At 35.1% G+C, this 16,319-nt stretch overlaps 1 protein-coding gene across 1 annotated transcript in view; it reads left to right on the top strand.

Moving 5' to 3' along the window:
• Positions 1–16,319, top strand: part of LOC111151059 (DENN domain containing 1B) — a 285,630-nt gene that overhangs the window by 152,942 nt on the left and 116,369 nt on the right. The window contains exons 8-10 of the mRNA XM_022508793.1: positions 72–131; positions 1,345–1,398; positions 4,045–4,155. Of these exons, the coding sequence (XP_022364501.1) occupies positions 72–131; positions 1,345–1,398; positions 4,045–4,155 (225 nt within the window). The remainder of the gene's footprint in view (positions 1–71; positions 132–1,344; positions 1,399–4,044; positions 4,156–16,319) is intronic.

The following is a 16,319-nucleotide window of genomic DNA, read 5'->3' as shown; positions in this document are numbered from 1 at the left end:
GATACACAGCAAATTGTGTAAACTTCCCCCATGAAAGTAAAATATTCATTTTTTCTCTCATATATTATAAGAACCAAGAGATATTTATTGCCAGTGAGCAAGTTCTGAAAGATCAGCCCTTCCTAGTACCGGTGAGTTAAAAGGTCATTGGCTTCTAAAAATCACTATTAAATTGAGAAAATAATTACTTCTTTCACTGTGTTTTTAAGATTCACTCCAGTCCTTTGGGAAATGGTTAATTTGACTCTTTTAAGAAAATTAATCATTTGGAGTATATTTTCTGTTTATACTATCTTTTAGAGCATAGTTTTATGAAATACAGTACTATTAAAAACCCCTCCAAATAAAGTAGTTAATAGAGACCAAATCTATGCATATTCTCCATTGTCAGTAGTAGTAATGTTAATGTGCATTCACAGCATGAAATTTCTGTCACATTTTTTGTCACAAGGTCTCAGGAGACCTCGTGATTTATCTCATATTGTTCTTCTACTCTGGAAAATTATACATTATGACTGTGCTAACTAGCCTGTTCTGACTGGTTAACTGTGCTCAGTATTGGCTAGAATGTTTCTTTTCCGGTTTTTAACTATAAGTATTAAGTATGTCCTTATGTGGTTAAAGATAGGAAGATAATTTTGGAGATTAATATGAACAGAAAATAAAACAATTCTGGTGATTTCGTTTTACTGATTCTGGGTGGTAAAATTTGGGAACATGAATGGGGAACATGAAGACATACACACTATGCTTTTTATATAAATAGATCTATGAACTGTTGTATTGCTTTGAATATTATAGAAGGTAATTACTGTTTAGTGGGCGTATGAGGGTCATATTTTGAGATGATTACATTTTTAAAAGGTTTTAAATATTTAAAAATTATGTCCTATTGCTGCTTTCTAAATAATATAATAGCTGATCTGTACCAGAAGATTTTGTTGTGACTTACCACAGACACTCTGGAATCTATGGCAAACCTCATTATTTTCCAGTCTCCCTAAATGTGTTTTTATGTATATGTGTGTATTATATATCTCTATCTATCTATATATATCTTTCAGTAATGTACTTTTTGTCTTAAACTTTTTCCATGATTATTATTTTCAGTTTTAAAGTTGAATGTTTTTAACCAACACTTAACTCTTTGTCTGAGGTTTTTATTCAATATCATATAAACCTGCCATGTTATTTAAGAATCTCTCAAATTCAGCAAATCCTGAATGTTAATCCTTGGCATTTATTAATTTAGTTGATGTATCTTTTCTTATTTTTTTCAAATTATATGTATTGCTACCAAATTTTAATTCTGCTTTTATTACGTGATTTATTTCTATTTATTAGCATTCCTACTTCATTGCCCCAGATGTAACTGGACTCCCAACAATTCCTGAGAGTGTAAGTTTTCTGTTTCCTGTACTTTTTAATGCTACTCATATTATGAATTATATTTACTTTTGTCTCAGTGCCTAAAGATTTCTGTATAGAGAAATAGAATACATTGTAATTACATGTTTTGTTAGATATAAGAAATAGGAATAATGTCGTTATCTCCTTTTCTTCTTGATGTGTCTGCTACTTTACTCCCTTTTTAATATCGGTTGTACGTAAGGAAAATTTTACGAGAAATACGGTTTCTACCATTTGAGATAGTTCAGTAGGATCATACACACACACACACACACACACACACACACACACACACACACACACGTATATTAGGTCCTGAGCTCCCCTGGATGAGGTAGAGGAAATATCTCAGATGACTCTACTTAGTAGGGGATAAATACTGGCAATGGGAAATATTTTTATACACATAGTTACTTTAGTGAAGTGACTATAGCATTTTAGATTACTTGTATAACTCCATGAAAATCTTAGTGTCCTATACTTGGTTTCTTTTTTTTTTTTTTTCTTTTTTTAAAAAGATTTTATTTATTTATTTGACACAGAGAGAGAGGGAGAGAGCAAGCACAAGCAGGCGGAATGGCAGGCAGGGGAGAAGCATGCTTCCCACTGAGCAAGGAGCCCAATAATGGGACTTGATCCTGGGATGCTGGGATCATGACCTGAGCCGGAGGCAGACACTTAACTGACTGAGTCACCCAGGTGGCCCCTGTACTTGATTTCTTGATTTTGATTTACATGATATATATTTTGTAGGGGTACTACAAGAAATTATAAAAATTACTAAAGTTTGCATTTTATTTAAAGTTCTAATTGTAGCCATATTAGAAATAGTCTCAGTGTTTTAATAGTTTTTATAAATTAATATTCTGTAGAAAAATTTACATGGAAAGTAGAAGTGACAAATAGGGTTTTGGTTGCTGTGTGAAAAGGAAATTTTTCTTAATTTTTTTCAACTTCTCTTGGAAAGATACAATGGATCAATAGAAATAATTCAATAAAAAGTGAAAGAAAGGGACGCCTGGGTGGCTCAGCTGGTTAAGCGGCTGCCTTCGGCTCAGGTCATGATCCCAGCATCCTGGGATCGAGTCCCACATTGGGCTCCTTGCTCAGCAGGGAGCCTGCTTCTCCCTCTGCCTCTGCCTACCACTCTGTCTGCCTGTGCTCATGCTCTCTCTCTCTCTCTCTCTAACAAATAAATAAATAAAATCTTTAAAAAAAAAAAGTGAAAGAAACATCAATAGGAAAAAATAAATTTCCAGAAATAGTTATTGTTTTCAGAACTTTACTGTTCTTCCCAAAATGTTTTCAAACCTACTAAGTGTTTGGTTTCCAAAAGTACATGGGTGATGAGTGCATGAAGTCTGGAGAGATAATTGTAAATTTTCCAATAACAAACCAAGACTGTGGTGTTTTTAGTACAGGCGAGTCCAGATAACTCCTATGAAAAGACTAGATAAAGCTGTTTTTAGTGTGGGCCTGATACAGATTATCCACACAGCATTCTGTGTTGAGAAATACTTATCCATCTAGAAATTATTTTTCTTTGAGACTGTAAGAAAAATACCAAAGTTGAATGCCATAAAAGTAATCCATATGAAGAGCTGAATTGGAAAGTGAGGTAGACCTCAGATATAGAAAACAGTAAATGAATTTCTCCCCACTAAATTCAACATCACTCACTGATACTACAGATTCTATTATATACCCTGCCATTACAAGTTTGTCCTGGTAAAGTTTCTGCCTTCTGGAAATCAAAGAAACTATTTATTGGATTTCTTGTTTTCTTGCCCAATGAACAGTTTTCACCTCCTAGGTCATAGTCTACTTGATACTACAGTTTCATTTTATTATCTTATCTTATTCAGTCTCTTCTTTACTTTATAATCCTCCAGCATGCTTAAGTTTGAGTACAGAAAGTTAAAAATAAATAAGAAGGAGAACTTCTAAAAGTCAAAGTTAATGTAGCTTATCCCAATTTTGATCTTATGTGGGGAAAATAAAGTCTTAAATCAAGGAAATTAGCTAAGCTAACACCAAAATGTATTTGGTTATAGGAGCATAGAATAGGTCTGACATGGGATATAAACAAGGAGTTTTCCTTAATAAAGGAACAAAGATCTGCTTTATGAATTCATCTCATCCTTTGGGTGCCTTGTACATAGTACATACTATCAGACAGTGATGTTGCCTACTGAGTGACTGGCAAACATAAAAAGACTCTGGAATGGCATTTCTCAAAGTTCAGTGTATATAAGAATTATCAGGAATTATTTAAAAAAAAAAAAAGATACTTGGAGCCACACTCTGAAGATTACAATTCAGCAAGTGTACAGTTGGGGCCCGGAAATCAGCTTCTTTTATAAGTACTTGGGGGGAGGGGAGAGTGGAAAATGTGTGATTCTCTGATTACCCTTTGAGAAATGTTTTCCTGGGGTAGGATTATGTTTCAAATAATAATAGAATGTTATGTGCTTCATGTGGCAGCAGAATAGTATTAAATTTAATTATTTTAATGAATACCATCTTTAATAATAACATCCTTTGAACTTTAAGGCTTGTTGGTAAATGTATAAAATATTTTCCTTCGTAATCACCATGAGCTCTAACTTACACAATGACTTTTCACTTGTACAGAGAAATCTTACAGAATATTTTGTTGCCGTGGATGTGAATAACATGCTGCAGCTGTATGCCAGCATGTTACATGAGAGACGCATCATTATTACCTCTAGCAAATTAAGCACTGTAAGTACTTCACACTTCTCCTTTTAAGTAGAACATATTGAGCATTTCACAAAAAGACCCACGAACCTCCGCAGACTTAGAAATATTCTATGTGTACTTATGAGACAATATCTACATACTTTTTTGATATATGGTTTTAATCTGGCTCTTGAAGTACAAAAGTCTGATTTATAGAAAGCCTTCTCAGATGCATTAAGTCAGGTTAATTATTTTTTCTTATCAGGAGATGAGAGTTTTTTTTTTTTTTTTTTCTTTTTAACTCTCCAGAGTTCATTTTAGTGCCTTCTACCATATAAAGAATTCTTAAGAGCTATTATGAGATCTTTATTATTCACTTGTGGCTTTTTCCATTGGAGCTACTTGAAAGAAATCAAGGGGCCATGATAATAGCTGCTATCCTAACCTGGTAATAGGTAGATTCATCTTTGTTGCCAAGTAGTGGTTTGGGAGTAGCTTCTATAATAGTTCTGATTTGGAGGAGCTCTTCAGGCTGATAATAACTTAAAAGTCAAAGTAGCATTCTTTTTTTTAAAATCACAGGTTTTATGCTACTTGCTGAAATGTTCTTTTGGAAGGTCTTCATTACTGTGGTAAAGGCAATGAGAATAGGAGTTTTCTTGGGTCATAGAAAAATATTCAAGAGTATTTTGTTAGGTTTCCTAACCTTTTTTCTATTGTAAACATTAAAATTTTAATATTTTGACTTAAAAATTTTTAATATAAATTTAAGCATAATTTTTAGTAATGTATCAGATATTTATTAAAACGTAATGTTGCATAAATTTCCTTCCTTGCAAATTTGGTTAATTGATAAGAATAAGGTAATTTTTTTTGGTTTGTTCTCCCATAGTAGAAATGTCAACCTCATTGTATGAAGTTTAGTACGTTAGCAGCAGTTTCAGGAGTTCTCTGGGATATCTGTTTAGTCTTTAACAATGAGAAGTGGGGGGTGCCTGGGTGGTTCAGTCAAACGTCTGCCTTCAGCTCAGGTCATGATCCCAGGGTGCTGGGATCAATCCCCGCATCGGGCTCCCTGCTTGGCGAGGAGTCTGCTTTTCTCTCTTCCTCTGTCTGCTGCTCCCCCTACTTGTGCTCTCTCTCTGTGTCCAATAAATAAATAAAATCGTAAAAAAAAAACAAAAAACAAAAAACACAATGAGCAGTGTATTTTTCAACAGGTTAAATGGCCACCCCAGGGCCAAACAGCTAGTTAGGTACAGGTAGTGTTAAACTGGGTGTCCTGATTCTAATTTGGGGTTATTTCCATTACTCTACATTTGAAAAAATATACTTTTGATATTTTGAATTATAATATTGATATGCCCACTTTTCCAAAAATATTGAAAATATATTATTTTATGTATGAAAAACACATTATATGCATTTAAACATATGCTGTAGTATAATCATAGAAAAAGCACAAAGCAGTGACACAGGTAATTTGCGCTTTCTTAAAATGATACTGAGAAATTTAATCTGAGTCATTTGGTACTTTTTATATATTTGCTTTTCTGCTATTTTTTTAAAAAATATTTTTATTTATTTGAGAGAGAGAGAGAGAGAGACAGTGAGAGAGGGAACACAAGCGGGGGTAATAGTAGGGGAGAAGCAGGCCTCCCGTTGAGCAAGGAGCCCTATTTGGGGCTTGATCCCAGAACCCTGGGATCATAACCTGAGCCGAAGGCAGACACCCAACAACTGAGCCACGCAGGCACCCGTTTTCTACTGTTTTTAATTTGCCATTGAAGTAAAACCATTCTTCTCCCCATTCTCTTCCTCATTTTTTAAACATGATTTTTTCAAGATTATAAATAATATTTCTATACGGTTATTGTCCTGAAGATTAAAAAGATTGTACGAACTGTCTCAGAGGCCTAGGAACTAAATCTTGTCATGAGACCTACTATATGCTAGGCACTTTCTAGGCACTAAGGATCCAGCAGTAAGCAAAGCAAAGCTCAAACACTCTAGGAGCTTCTATTGGACTAATGAAACAAAGAAATGAATGAATAAAAGTAGCTGTTACATCTTTTGGTGGTGAGTGCCAAGGGGTAAGTGATAAAGCGAGTGTGTGTGCAGGATGAAAGGTGTGAGGGGCGGGTTTCAGTTTATGTAGAGTGGTCATGGGAAGCTGCTTGAATGGGGTAGTACTGAGCAGAGACCTGAATAAAGTACAGGAGTGAGCTATGTGAATGATTGTACAGCTTCCCTATTTACAAAAATATTTGAAATAAATCTGAGCATATGACTATTGTAAAAGACTGGCGTTCTCTTTATTTCAATTTATAAAGACCTCTTAATAGCTCAGTAACCTCTCTCTGACTCAGTTTCTTCCCATGTAAACTGGAAGAATGGGAGTAATACAATCTTAATCTCATAGGGCTATAAAGATTGAGGAGATCTATCTCTGTCTCTATAGTTATATAAACACATATGTATATGTATACACATGTATAATGCGCGTATATATATTGTGCTTAGAATTGTATCTGCATAACATTCAATGATTAAGTGATTATTAGCTTTAATTTTGTAAAAGACTAGATCTGCACTTTAGAGTAAAAATTAACATGCCTACTACCCTTTAATTTCATTTGAGTTAAATAATAAAATTATTTTAATAAAGGCTTGGAATTATTCAGGGAGTTGTTTTTATGTTTGAGGTAAACTTCTGCCAATCGTTTGAAAATTCATAGAAACTTGATGGTGATGTCACTTATACGTTACCATCTTTGTTTTGGTTCATTCCTGGGGACGGTAGGACTGATAAAAGAAACATAATTCAAGCTTGCTTTCAGGATCTCCTTACCCATACTATGTGGGAGAAGCTGTTTTGCTTGAATCTATCTTGAAAAATTCATGTGTATGTATATATCTTCCATAAATTCCATGCATAGTAACATTTAAGGTCAAACACTAGTACTATAACATAAATTAGAAATAAGCTATTTTTTTAGGAAGAATTCAGTGAAATCTCTGAAACAACCAAGGAAGGAATAGTTAAGTGTTAATGAATTGACTTGCTTTTAAGCATTTTATATTCTTATTTTATATACCGTGAAGACAATACTGTATTTAGTAATAATACAAGAAATTTTACTCATTTTTCATATTTTGAATTTACAGCCAAAATTTTAACAATTAGAAGAACATATATAACTTAAGGTGTCTTTACATTTATAATTTTATTATGATTTTAAGAATTTTGTTTGTATGGGTTTACTCTTTGACACCATATTTTGTTAGAATCATACTCGTCAACCGTATAGCTTGCTGGGTGTTTTAGTGACGATACAATGATAGAGAATCAGATTGCTTAAAGGTCCCTTTCCTTAGGTACCATTTGTAGTTAAAATTAGAATTTGTAATTTAGAGAGGTAAACTTTAAAATAAAAAAATAATTTTGAGATATGTTAGCAAAACTATCAAGAATAGTGATATGTTTAAATTTTTCATGAATTCCCTCCATATTAAAGTGTGGTATTTTTTATTTGTTTTGTTTGTTTTTAAGTCTTTATGTCAATTCCAGTTAGTTAACACAGTGTAATATTAGTCTCAGGTGTAGAATTTAGTGATTCGTCAGTTACATACACCACTTGGTGCTTATCACAGGTACCCTCCTTAATGCCCATCACATTTTTATCCCACCCACTCCCTAAAGTGTGGTGTTTTGTTAGGACCCATTATTACATTGTTTTTTATTTAAGTTTAATGAATTGGGACATAAACAAGTTAGTGTTTATTCTATTGATATATACACTATCAAGTTCACACAGAAGCGTTCCTGTAACCCTGAACAAGAACACTGATTTTATACATGCTGTAGGCAGGCCCTAGATGTTTAAGCCCCAAGTGCATCTCTGGTAGACTAGCAGACCATCATACCAAAGTCTCATGTATTCAAATCAAAGGAATAAATCATGATATTACAAGAGTATATCAGTTGACTTATTGCTGTTTTGTGACCAGAGGTAGAGAAGATTGCTGTTTAAAGTCATGTCATTGGTTCTCAAATCAGTCAGGCATGAAGTCTTGTCATATGCCTCTATAATTGTACCTCACCAGACTTCCTTTAACTAGTCAGCTGGGGCTGTGCATTTTGTCTCAAACACCCGGCTGGCCAGCGTCTGACAGGAGCTTTCTCATCATCCTGTCAGTAATATGTTAACTAGAGTGTATCTTTGTGGCCTGTAGAAGCAGGTGGAAGAGATGCTTCTCTTTAAAGCAGATGTCTAAATGTTAGCTACTATTTTGACCAATATTTAGCTGGTAAATATCACCCTCTTAAAGTCTATAAGCACATTAGTTACAGAGATTGGACTGTAGAGTGCATGTTCTTTCTGGAATAATTAGAACAAGCAATATGCTCTGAGTGCTGGAATTGTGTTAATAAACTGTAATTTCTTCCTTTGTTATAGTTGCCCCCAGGCATTTAAGCATATGCTTTTCTCTCCTTCTCTCATTAATTCCATCAAGGGCATATGCAAAAAGATATCTTGTGGTCTCTGGAAAATCGGCTATTAAAATGTAGATTTTATAGGTTTAGACTGAAGGGGAATCCAGAGGATTTTAACCTCTCCATCTGCATTTTACATATTCTTGATTTGTCTTTTAATGGTGCCACCTGTATCAGCGTTTATTCTGAAACCTGAAGCACAGAGCATCTTCTTGGAGATTAAGAATTGAACAGTTGGTGAGAGAACAAAGATTACCCACGTCTACTTCCTACTTAAGACTGTTGAAGTGTGCTTGTGCCCCTTGTGTTTTTAAAGCTGCAGCAGAGTGGTGCAGTTAAAAATTGTTATGAAGGCCTCTCAGAGAGAGAGTCTAGGAACAATTTTTAGATTTTTTAATTCTTCCCAAAGCCCATAGCAACCAATATGTCAGCTGAAACTACAGATAAGAATTCTCTTTACCAGTGTATTATTTGACATGTATACCATTCTTCTGAACATTGTATTTTCATTGGGTGCTAAATGAATGTGACTGGAGTGTGGAAATAGGACTGTTGTGGTTGTCCGGTGGCACCGTGTTGGAAGATATGTATGCAGGTCAGTCAGAGGAAACCTCTAAGCAGGAAAACTGGAGGTCGTGTATCTTCCAACTCCTGTGGTAATAGGCCTTCTGTTCTTCACAGAAACAAGCATGTATTTCTGCTTTAAGGTTTAGTCTACTTGTCCCCTAAAAGTAAACAATTGGCTTTTAATTTAAATGTCTGTTTTTAATATAACAATTATGTTCTTATCTAAGGGGCATATTGTCAATCACTATGTTCTCCGAGTTTTGTTCCTACAACTACAAACAACCTCAAGATTTTAGTTTACTGTAGTATTTTCTATCTGAAATGACTGAATTTTGTGCTGTTCATGATTCTCAATCTTAAGTATAGGAAAAGTTATATATATATATATATATAGAGAGAGAGAGAGAGAGAGAGAGAGAGAGTGAGTTTCTGTTTCCTTAATAAAACTATTGAGAGCAATTGGTTTATTTTTAAATGTACCTTCTATATTTATGTTTATGCACAGTATATATTTGTGTGTGTGTGTGTGTGTGTGTGTGTGTGTGTGTGTTTATGTTTTGTATTTTGCATTTTGCAGTTAGGCAAGTTTTTCTATTCTGATGAAATGCCCTAGATTATATTCCCTTATCCCGCAGTGGGACTGATTTGGGGATTTACCCTTCCATCTCATCTTTTTCCCCCACCTACCTCCTCGGCCCTTTCTTCTTTGACCCCTGTTTTTCATTCCATTGCCCATTGCCTTAGTTCAGGCAATTGTCACTTCTCACAAATACTATTTTCAGATCATGAGTTGTGAATGTGTTAGCATTTTCTCCATTTACATAAAAGGATGGTGATGACCAAAGGAGTAGTTATGGCTAAGAATTATGTAGTGCATTCTATGACCTAGTTGTTCTTTAACTTAATCATCACTTACTATAAACTCAGGGAAGGAACCTTATTTGATTCATTCACTACAGTAAACCTACCTCTTAGGATAGTGCTGATACCTAGTAGGTTTCTAGCAATAATTTTTTGAATCTGTGCCTGAAGCTGAACTTTTTTGGGTCTTCCTCTAATGTGTTTAGAATGCTCCCATCTTCATCCCTCTGAATATTTCCCAGAATCTGGTTTTCTCTTTAAAGTTCTAGTTTCTGTCGGTAACTTCTGTTTACCTTTCATCCCAGAACTACTGTAGTACTTACCACATACTTTCTCTCAAGTTAGAATTATAAGTGAATTTGTTGAACTCTATTATTAGATCTTTATCTCTTTAAAGGTTAGAATCATGGTTTGTGTCTGTTGTGTGTGTGTGTATATATATGTGAGTGTATTTTTAAATGGATTTAATCTTTTAAATTGTGGATAACAGAAAAAGGTTTAAAATAAAAATTTTATTAATTATATTATGAAATATGAAGTGTCCATCTGATACTAAAAATGCCAGAGTAGAAATTTGTCTTTTTGACAAGTAAAAATGTGTCTGATTGTTCCTATGACAACTTGGCTCTTTAAATAATAGTAATAATAATGATAAAGATTTCATAGATTCTGAAATCTATGAAGTTAGTTAGAGGCTAACTTGTAAGTTAGAGGCTAATCTCCATGTAGGCTTTGTCTTTTTAAAAGAAGATTTGTTTTTAGCCAGTTTCTATTAGAATCTTTTAATTTTTTAGAAAGTCTTTGTCTAAATGGTAATTCTTTAGGGAAAAACAATACATTTTGAGCTCTTTTCAGCTTTATTAGTTTCTATTGCTATACTGACTCCTGTTCAGCCTGTATAGGAAAATGGTTTGGTATCTTTTGGCCTTCATATAGTCCTAAGTAGAAAACATACTGCTTTCTCCCTATGAAGATGTTTATTTCTTCATTCAATAAACTATTTCATATTTATGGAGTACCTAATTCATGTCAGACAGTGTTCTACAAGGAAGGTAAAGAGGTCATGGCATCTGTAGCAGTCTGAGTCCAATAAAGTGAGAGAAAGTACACAGTAATTTGATCAAGAAACATAAAGAATGTAAAGTTGAGGCAAGGGACTGGAGTACCAAGAGATGAGTGAGCATGCAGTGAAGAGAACGCTAGAGAACACAGGCACAGCAGATGTAAAGTAGCCAATACCCTTAGGGCTGAGGTAGAGTACCCAAGGAAGGAGCCCCACCCGGGCCTGAGATTGAGACCCTCTTGAGGAGGGTGGAACCATGGCTCATTAGATGGCAGAGAAGTTGTTGTGGTGCTACACTGGCAGAATTTTTGGAAATCTGCTCTTTGGGTGACAGGCGTCATTCTTTCAGACTTGCTGGAAAGCCCCTTTAGGGGTATTGGGGAATCTGTTCAGAGAGATACCTCATTGGCAACACACTGCTGTGAGCCCACCTGAAAGGAAACAGCTTCCCTGTTTATCAAAGCTGTCTCACTGGAGGCACTGTCTCACTGCTCTGAAGAACCAAGGCGGGGAGAGGGGGTGCCGAGGAAAGCCGCTGGCTGTTTGGTGCGGCCGACAGCTGTACGCTGCCACAACCACATACAGGTGCTTCCCACATCATAGGAGCCAAGTTCTGGAAAGGCTGCAAGCCCTGCAAGAGCCAGAGGCACTCCTGCGGTAGAACTGCCCATGGTGGGGAGTGCTGGGAGAACCTTCTGGCCACTGTGGTTGTTGCCTGTTAAACAGGGGCCCGGTAGCCACCTGTGCTACAGGACCTGTGCCTGGAAGAAAGCAGGCCCTTGACAAGCCACAGGGTTGACAGGAGCCTGCTGAGTAAGTATACTGGAACCAGGAACCAAAACCCTTGCTTCCTGAAATGTCTCTTCAGTGTCCTTTCCTGACAAACCTTAACATGATGCCAGCTGTTAAAAAGAATAAATATCTAAATGGCACAGATCTGTTTTCAAAGACCAGACAATAAAGGTGAATTAGGCAGTAAATTGATAACTGGTATAGTCCACCCCTTTGGATATTCAACTTCTGTTTATACTCTTCTAAACACATTTGTACTTCTATACAACAACAGGACAAATCTATGTTCGTAGCTATTAAGATATAGTTATCCTTTTTGCCAATGTAGACATTTCCCAAAATGAGGAAGAGCAGTCCTAAGAGCCATTATAATCATGTCTTCAAATTTAATTGAAATACACATTTAAGTTTCTGTTAATCACTAACAACACACATAGAAAATAAAAATGAGAAATAGAGGGAAAACCGGTTAGCAGATAAAAATGAATACATGCATATGAAAGGCAAATAAACAATATGCAAAGCTACTGTGACCTCTGTATAACTAATCATGAGACAATATTGGTATTTATGGCTTACTTGTTTCATTACCATTCCATATCTTCCTCACCCTCAGCCAGAACCTCCGCTAGCTGAGTTTACCTGGTATAATGACATGAACTTTCATTTATAAAAGGTCTGAATCCTCAATAGTTCTGGTTTTTTTTTTCCCTTAATGATTGCTGTAGTTTTCCATTAACCTTTTTTATTAGGCATAGAAAGAGGTACCCTAGAGAACCTCTCAGTTCCAGACATAGTCCTTTTTGCCTCTTTGTGTAGAAGCAAACCAGTTTCGATTTGGTTATTGAGATCAATCAGCCAGTAGATCAACCCCAATTTTTAGCCCATTAGTTCAGTGACATTGGGGCCTGTAATGGCCAGGGGTCAGTATCCTCTTCCAATTCACATGGAAATATTTCTCTGTTGGGGAGGTAAGATCTCCAAACCAGAAGAGTTCTAAACTACTAAGACTGGAAATAGAATTTATGCAAGTAGGTTATTAAGTGTAATAATGAAATGGCCACTCCCCCTTCCACCCATTGATGCCTGGTCCCATGTATTCTGGCTATAGGAGAAACAACACCATAAAGTGCTTTCTGACTTAAAGCATATCCTGCATCATGTAAAATAGAATCCTACCCTTTATGGGTATAATAATACCAGCTGGCACCATGACTGAGTCTTCAGTAAGCCAATCCACACTTTTCAGTTAGGCCAGTTCCTTCTGGGTTGTAAATATGGGTAGGACTAGTTAGTATAATGGTCATGAACCCATAGCTTTACTTACTTTGCTATTAAATGAATACCTTGATGAGGTCCAATGCTGTACAGAAGGCCATGCTGATGGATATCTTATTCTATGCCTCTAGTGATTTTGGTTCCTGGCAGAAGCATTATAGTCAGAGAAGAACTTACCCAGATTATTTATTTCAAAGAGGATGGACTTATGCCTCCTCCTTGATGGAAGAGTTCTGGTGTAATTAACCTGCCACCAGGTAGATTATTGATTGCCCTGGGGGTTTATCTCCCCAGAAGGATTCTGCCACAAAATCACCTGAACAAGCTACCAGGTATTACTGCTGGGTGTTACTGGCCACTGTGTACTGCAGAAGCCTAGCCCTGTAGGAGTCTGCCTGAGAGCACACTGGAACCAGGAAGCAAAAATCCTTTCCTCCTGCAGTGTATCCCCAGTGTCCTGTACTGACTAAGGTCTTCTTTGTCTTCTACTAACATTAGGCTATCTGGTAAAAGAGAAAAACACTAAGAAAAACACGATTATCACAGATGGGTAGCAAAGAGTGAATTTGGAGCTAATGGGCAGTATGTGAAGGGCACAGCTTCCATGAATCAGCTATTTTATTTGATTTCCTACTGTATTATACAAAGAGTAGAAAAGGAAGACCTTTAATTTGAAGGAAATATTTAACATTGGTAAATTTTTCCAAAGACCAAGTATAACAGTATTGATTTATTCATTTGTGCATTGATATTATTATTTACCAGGTATTATGTATTGGGAATTTCAAAGTTATTAATTAGAGTCATAAATATAAATTAAAGCATAAATCATACTATGTCAGTGAATCAAGGCCAGTCAATGTGATAAGAACTCTAATATGGGAAATGTAAGAGGGAGAGTAGTAGATTAAAAAGTTGACTTCAGGATGACACTGGTTCTTGAAAAGAGTTGACATCTTGTGTAGGAAATATATACTTGTTTAACATATCTCTGTATGTGTGTGTGAAGAGAGAAAAGTTGTGCTATGTAATGTAGCTGGAGAGATAAGTAATAGCCAGATTGTGTAGAAACATGTTTGCTAACTTAAGGGACTTGGATTTTATCCAACAGATTGTGGGGAGGCAAATGAGGTACATAATATGACCAGTTTTGTTTTGGGAAAGATAACACTGGTGGCATTATAAAAGAAAAAAATGGGATAGGGAAATTCCTTCTAATAGGAGTCCAGTTAAAAGGCTGTGCAGTAATAAAAGCAAGGGGTGACTTGCTTCTATAGTAGAACAGAGACTGTAAGAGGAAGATGAAGTTGGGTTTTAGAAACATTTCGAAAGAAACTTCTGTTGGATATAGAGTCTGTTTGAAAGTAGGTAAGGAAGAGGGAGAAGTATAGAATGACACACAAAGGGCCAGTCTTCATGAGGTATTTGTTTAGTTGCTGTCTAATGATAGTGGGCTTGATATCATTTAATTACCAGTAAATTGCAACTTAATATGGGTGTGTGTGCATATAAATATTCACATGACTGTAGATGCTTATATGTGTTCAAATATAGATGTATATATTTAAATATATTTCATGTGCATGCTAAACATACATGTATATGTATGTTAAGTACATACGAGAAAATTATGTACAATTTTAATATTACAATATTTAATATATGTGTGTAATTATTCATTCTTATTTAATTATATATGCCTTACAAATTAAGAGCTATTTAATTCCATTTATAAAGATTTAGAACTTCCTTTGTGATTGCTTTGCAATTGTGATTGTCTTTTTTCTCATTGCTAATAGTTTGCAACCAGTTTTATTTTGTTCCTAGTAAGGGATATTTTAAATTTTGATTTTCAGAAATGCCTAGTAGTTAAAAAGAGCATCAGCCAATTGAATTTCTTTATCGGTTGTTTACAGTATTACTCTACCCCCAAGATATGGTAGCAGAGCAATTATATTATTAATATCTTTTAAATTAGAGATTTGTGTTTCAGTCCTGACTACTTAAAGAAATTAGACTTCATATAAGCCATTTAACTTTTTTCCTGCAGTTTCTTGATTAAAAAATGAAAGAATTGAGCAAGAAAGATCCTTTCTACCTATTAAATGCAGTTATTCTTTAATTGTACTGTTTATTTCTTAAATAATTGCCTAAATTATGTAGTCTTTATGTAATTCACATGAACTTCTTAACTCATAATCCTTTAGAATTCAGTATCTATGAGTTTTTGAGGATAGAAGATAGATGGATACATTTGAGCAATGTTGTAGATTAGACTGCTAAACTTTGGTGGAAAGGTAGACGGGCCTTTTTTAGGAAAAACAAAACTGGTATTTAATCAGCTTTGAGAGTGAGAAGTAGAAAGCAAAAAATTTAGTAATAGGGAAAGGTTGTGTAGGGGAAGAAATTTGTTTTAAGCCTATGGCATATATGTGTAATGTGACCGCTAGAGAGAACCAAAGAGTCGAGGAGAGTTGGTATGACTATAATGGTAGTTTATAGAGGGTAACTAGAAGGCAGACTCCCTAAGGGCAGAAAGTTTTGTCTCTTTTGTTCATTACTATATCCCCAGAACCAGTAATAATAACTGGCATGTGTTTGGTATCCCATTTACTAGTTGTGTGATCTTGGGAAACTTGTTTAACTTTCCCTCAGTTTCCCCATCTGTAAAATCATTAAAAGAATAAATACATAAAAGAAGTAAGTGAGCAGAAAAATTAAAGTTGTTTGGCTAGGAAAAGCTAATGAACTAGTGATCAAATGTGAAACAATAAAAACTCTTCAAAGGACTTGTGTATGACAGAAAGAGATTAGTTTAGGTTGATTTTTTAGCAGTTAAGTGGCAGAATTTGCCATCCCAATAGAATGAAGTAAGAGAATGAAATATAAAATAATATTTTAATATAAACATTAAAAATGTGCAAATACTGTCTTTTTTCATTATATAAAATTGCAGTTTTTTCCAAATATTTTCTTACAACTGTCACTTGATTTAAATTTTAGAGTTTTGCTTGGGTAAGAGTATATTTTTTACAGATTTATTTATTTGAGAGAGAGAGAGAAAGAGAAAATATGAGTGGGGTGGGGCAGAGGGATAAGAAGAGAGAATCCTCAGGTGGACTGCCTGCTGAGCACAGAGTCTGGACA

The sequence above is a fragment of the Enhydra lutris genome, unplaced genomic scaffold, assembly GCF_002288905.1.
Source record: "Enhydra lutris kenyoni isolate GAN:26980312 unplaced genomic scaffold, ASM228890v2 scaffoldscaffold25, whole genome shotgun sequence".
NCBI classification, from domain to species: Eukaryota; Metazoa; Chordata; class Mammalia; order Carnivora; family Mustelidae; genus Enhydra; species Enhydra lutris.
This window is presented reverse-complemented; position numbering and strand designations above follow the sequence as displayed.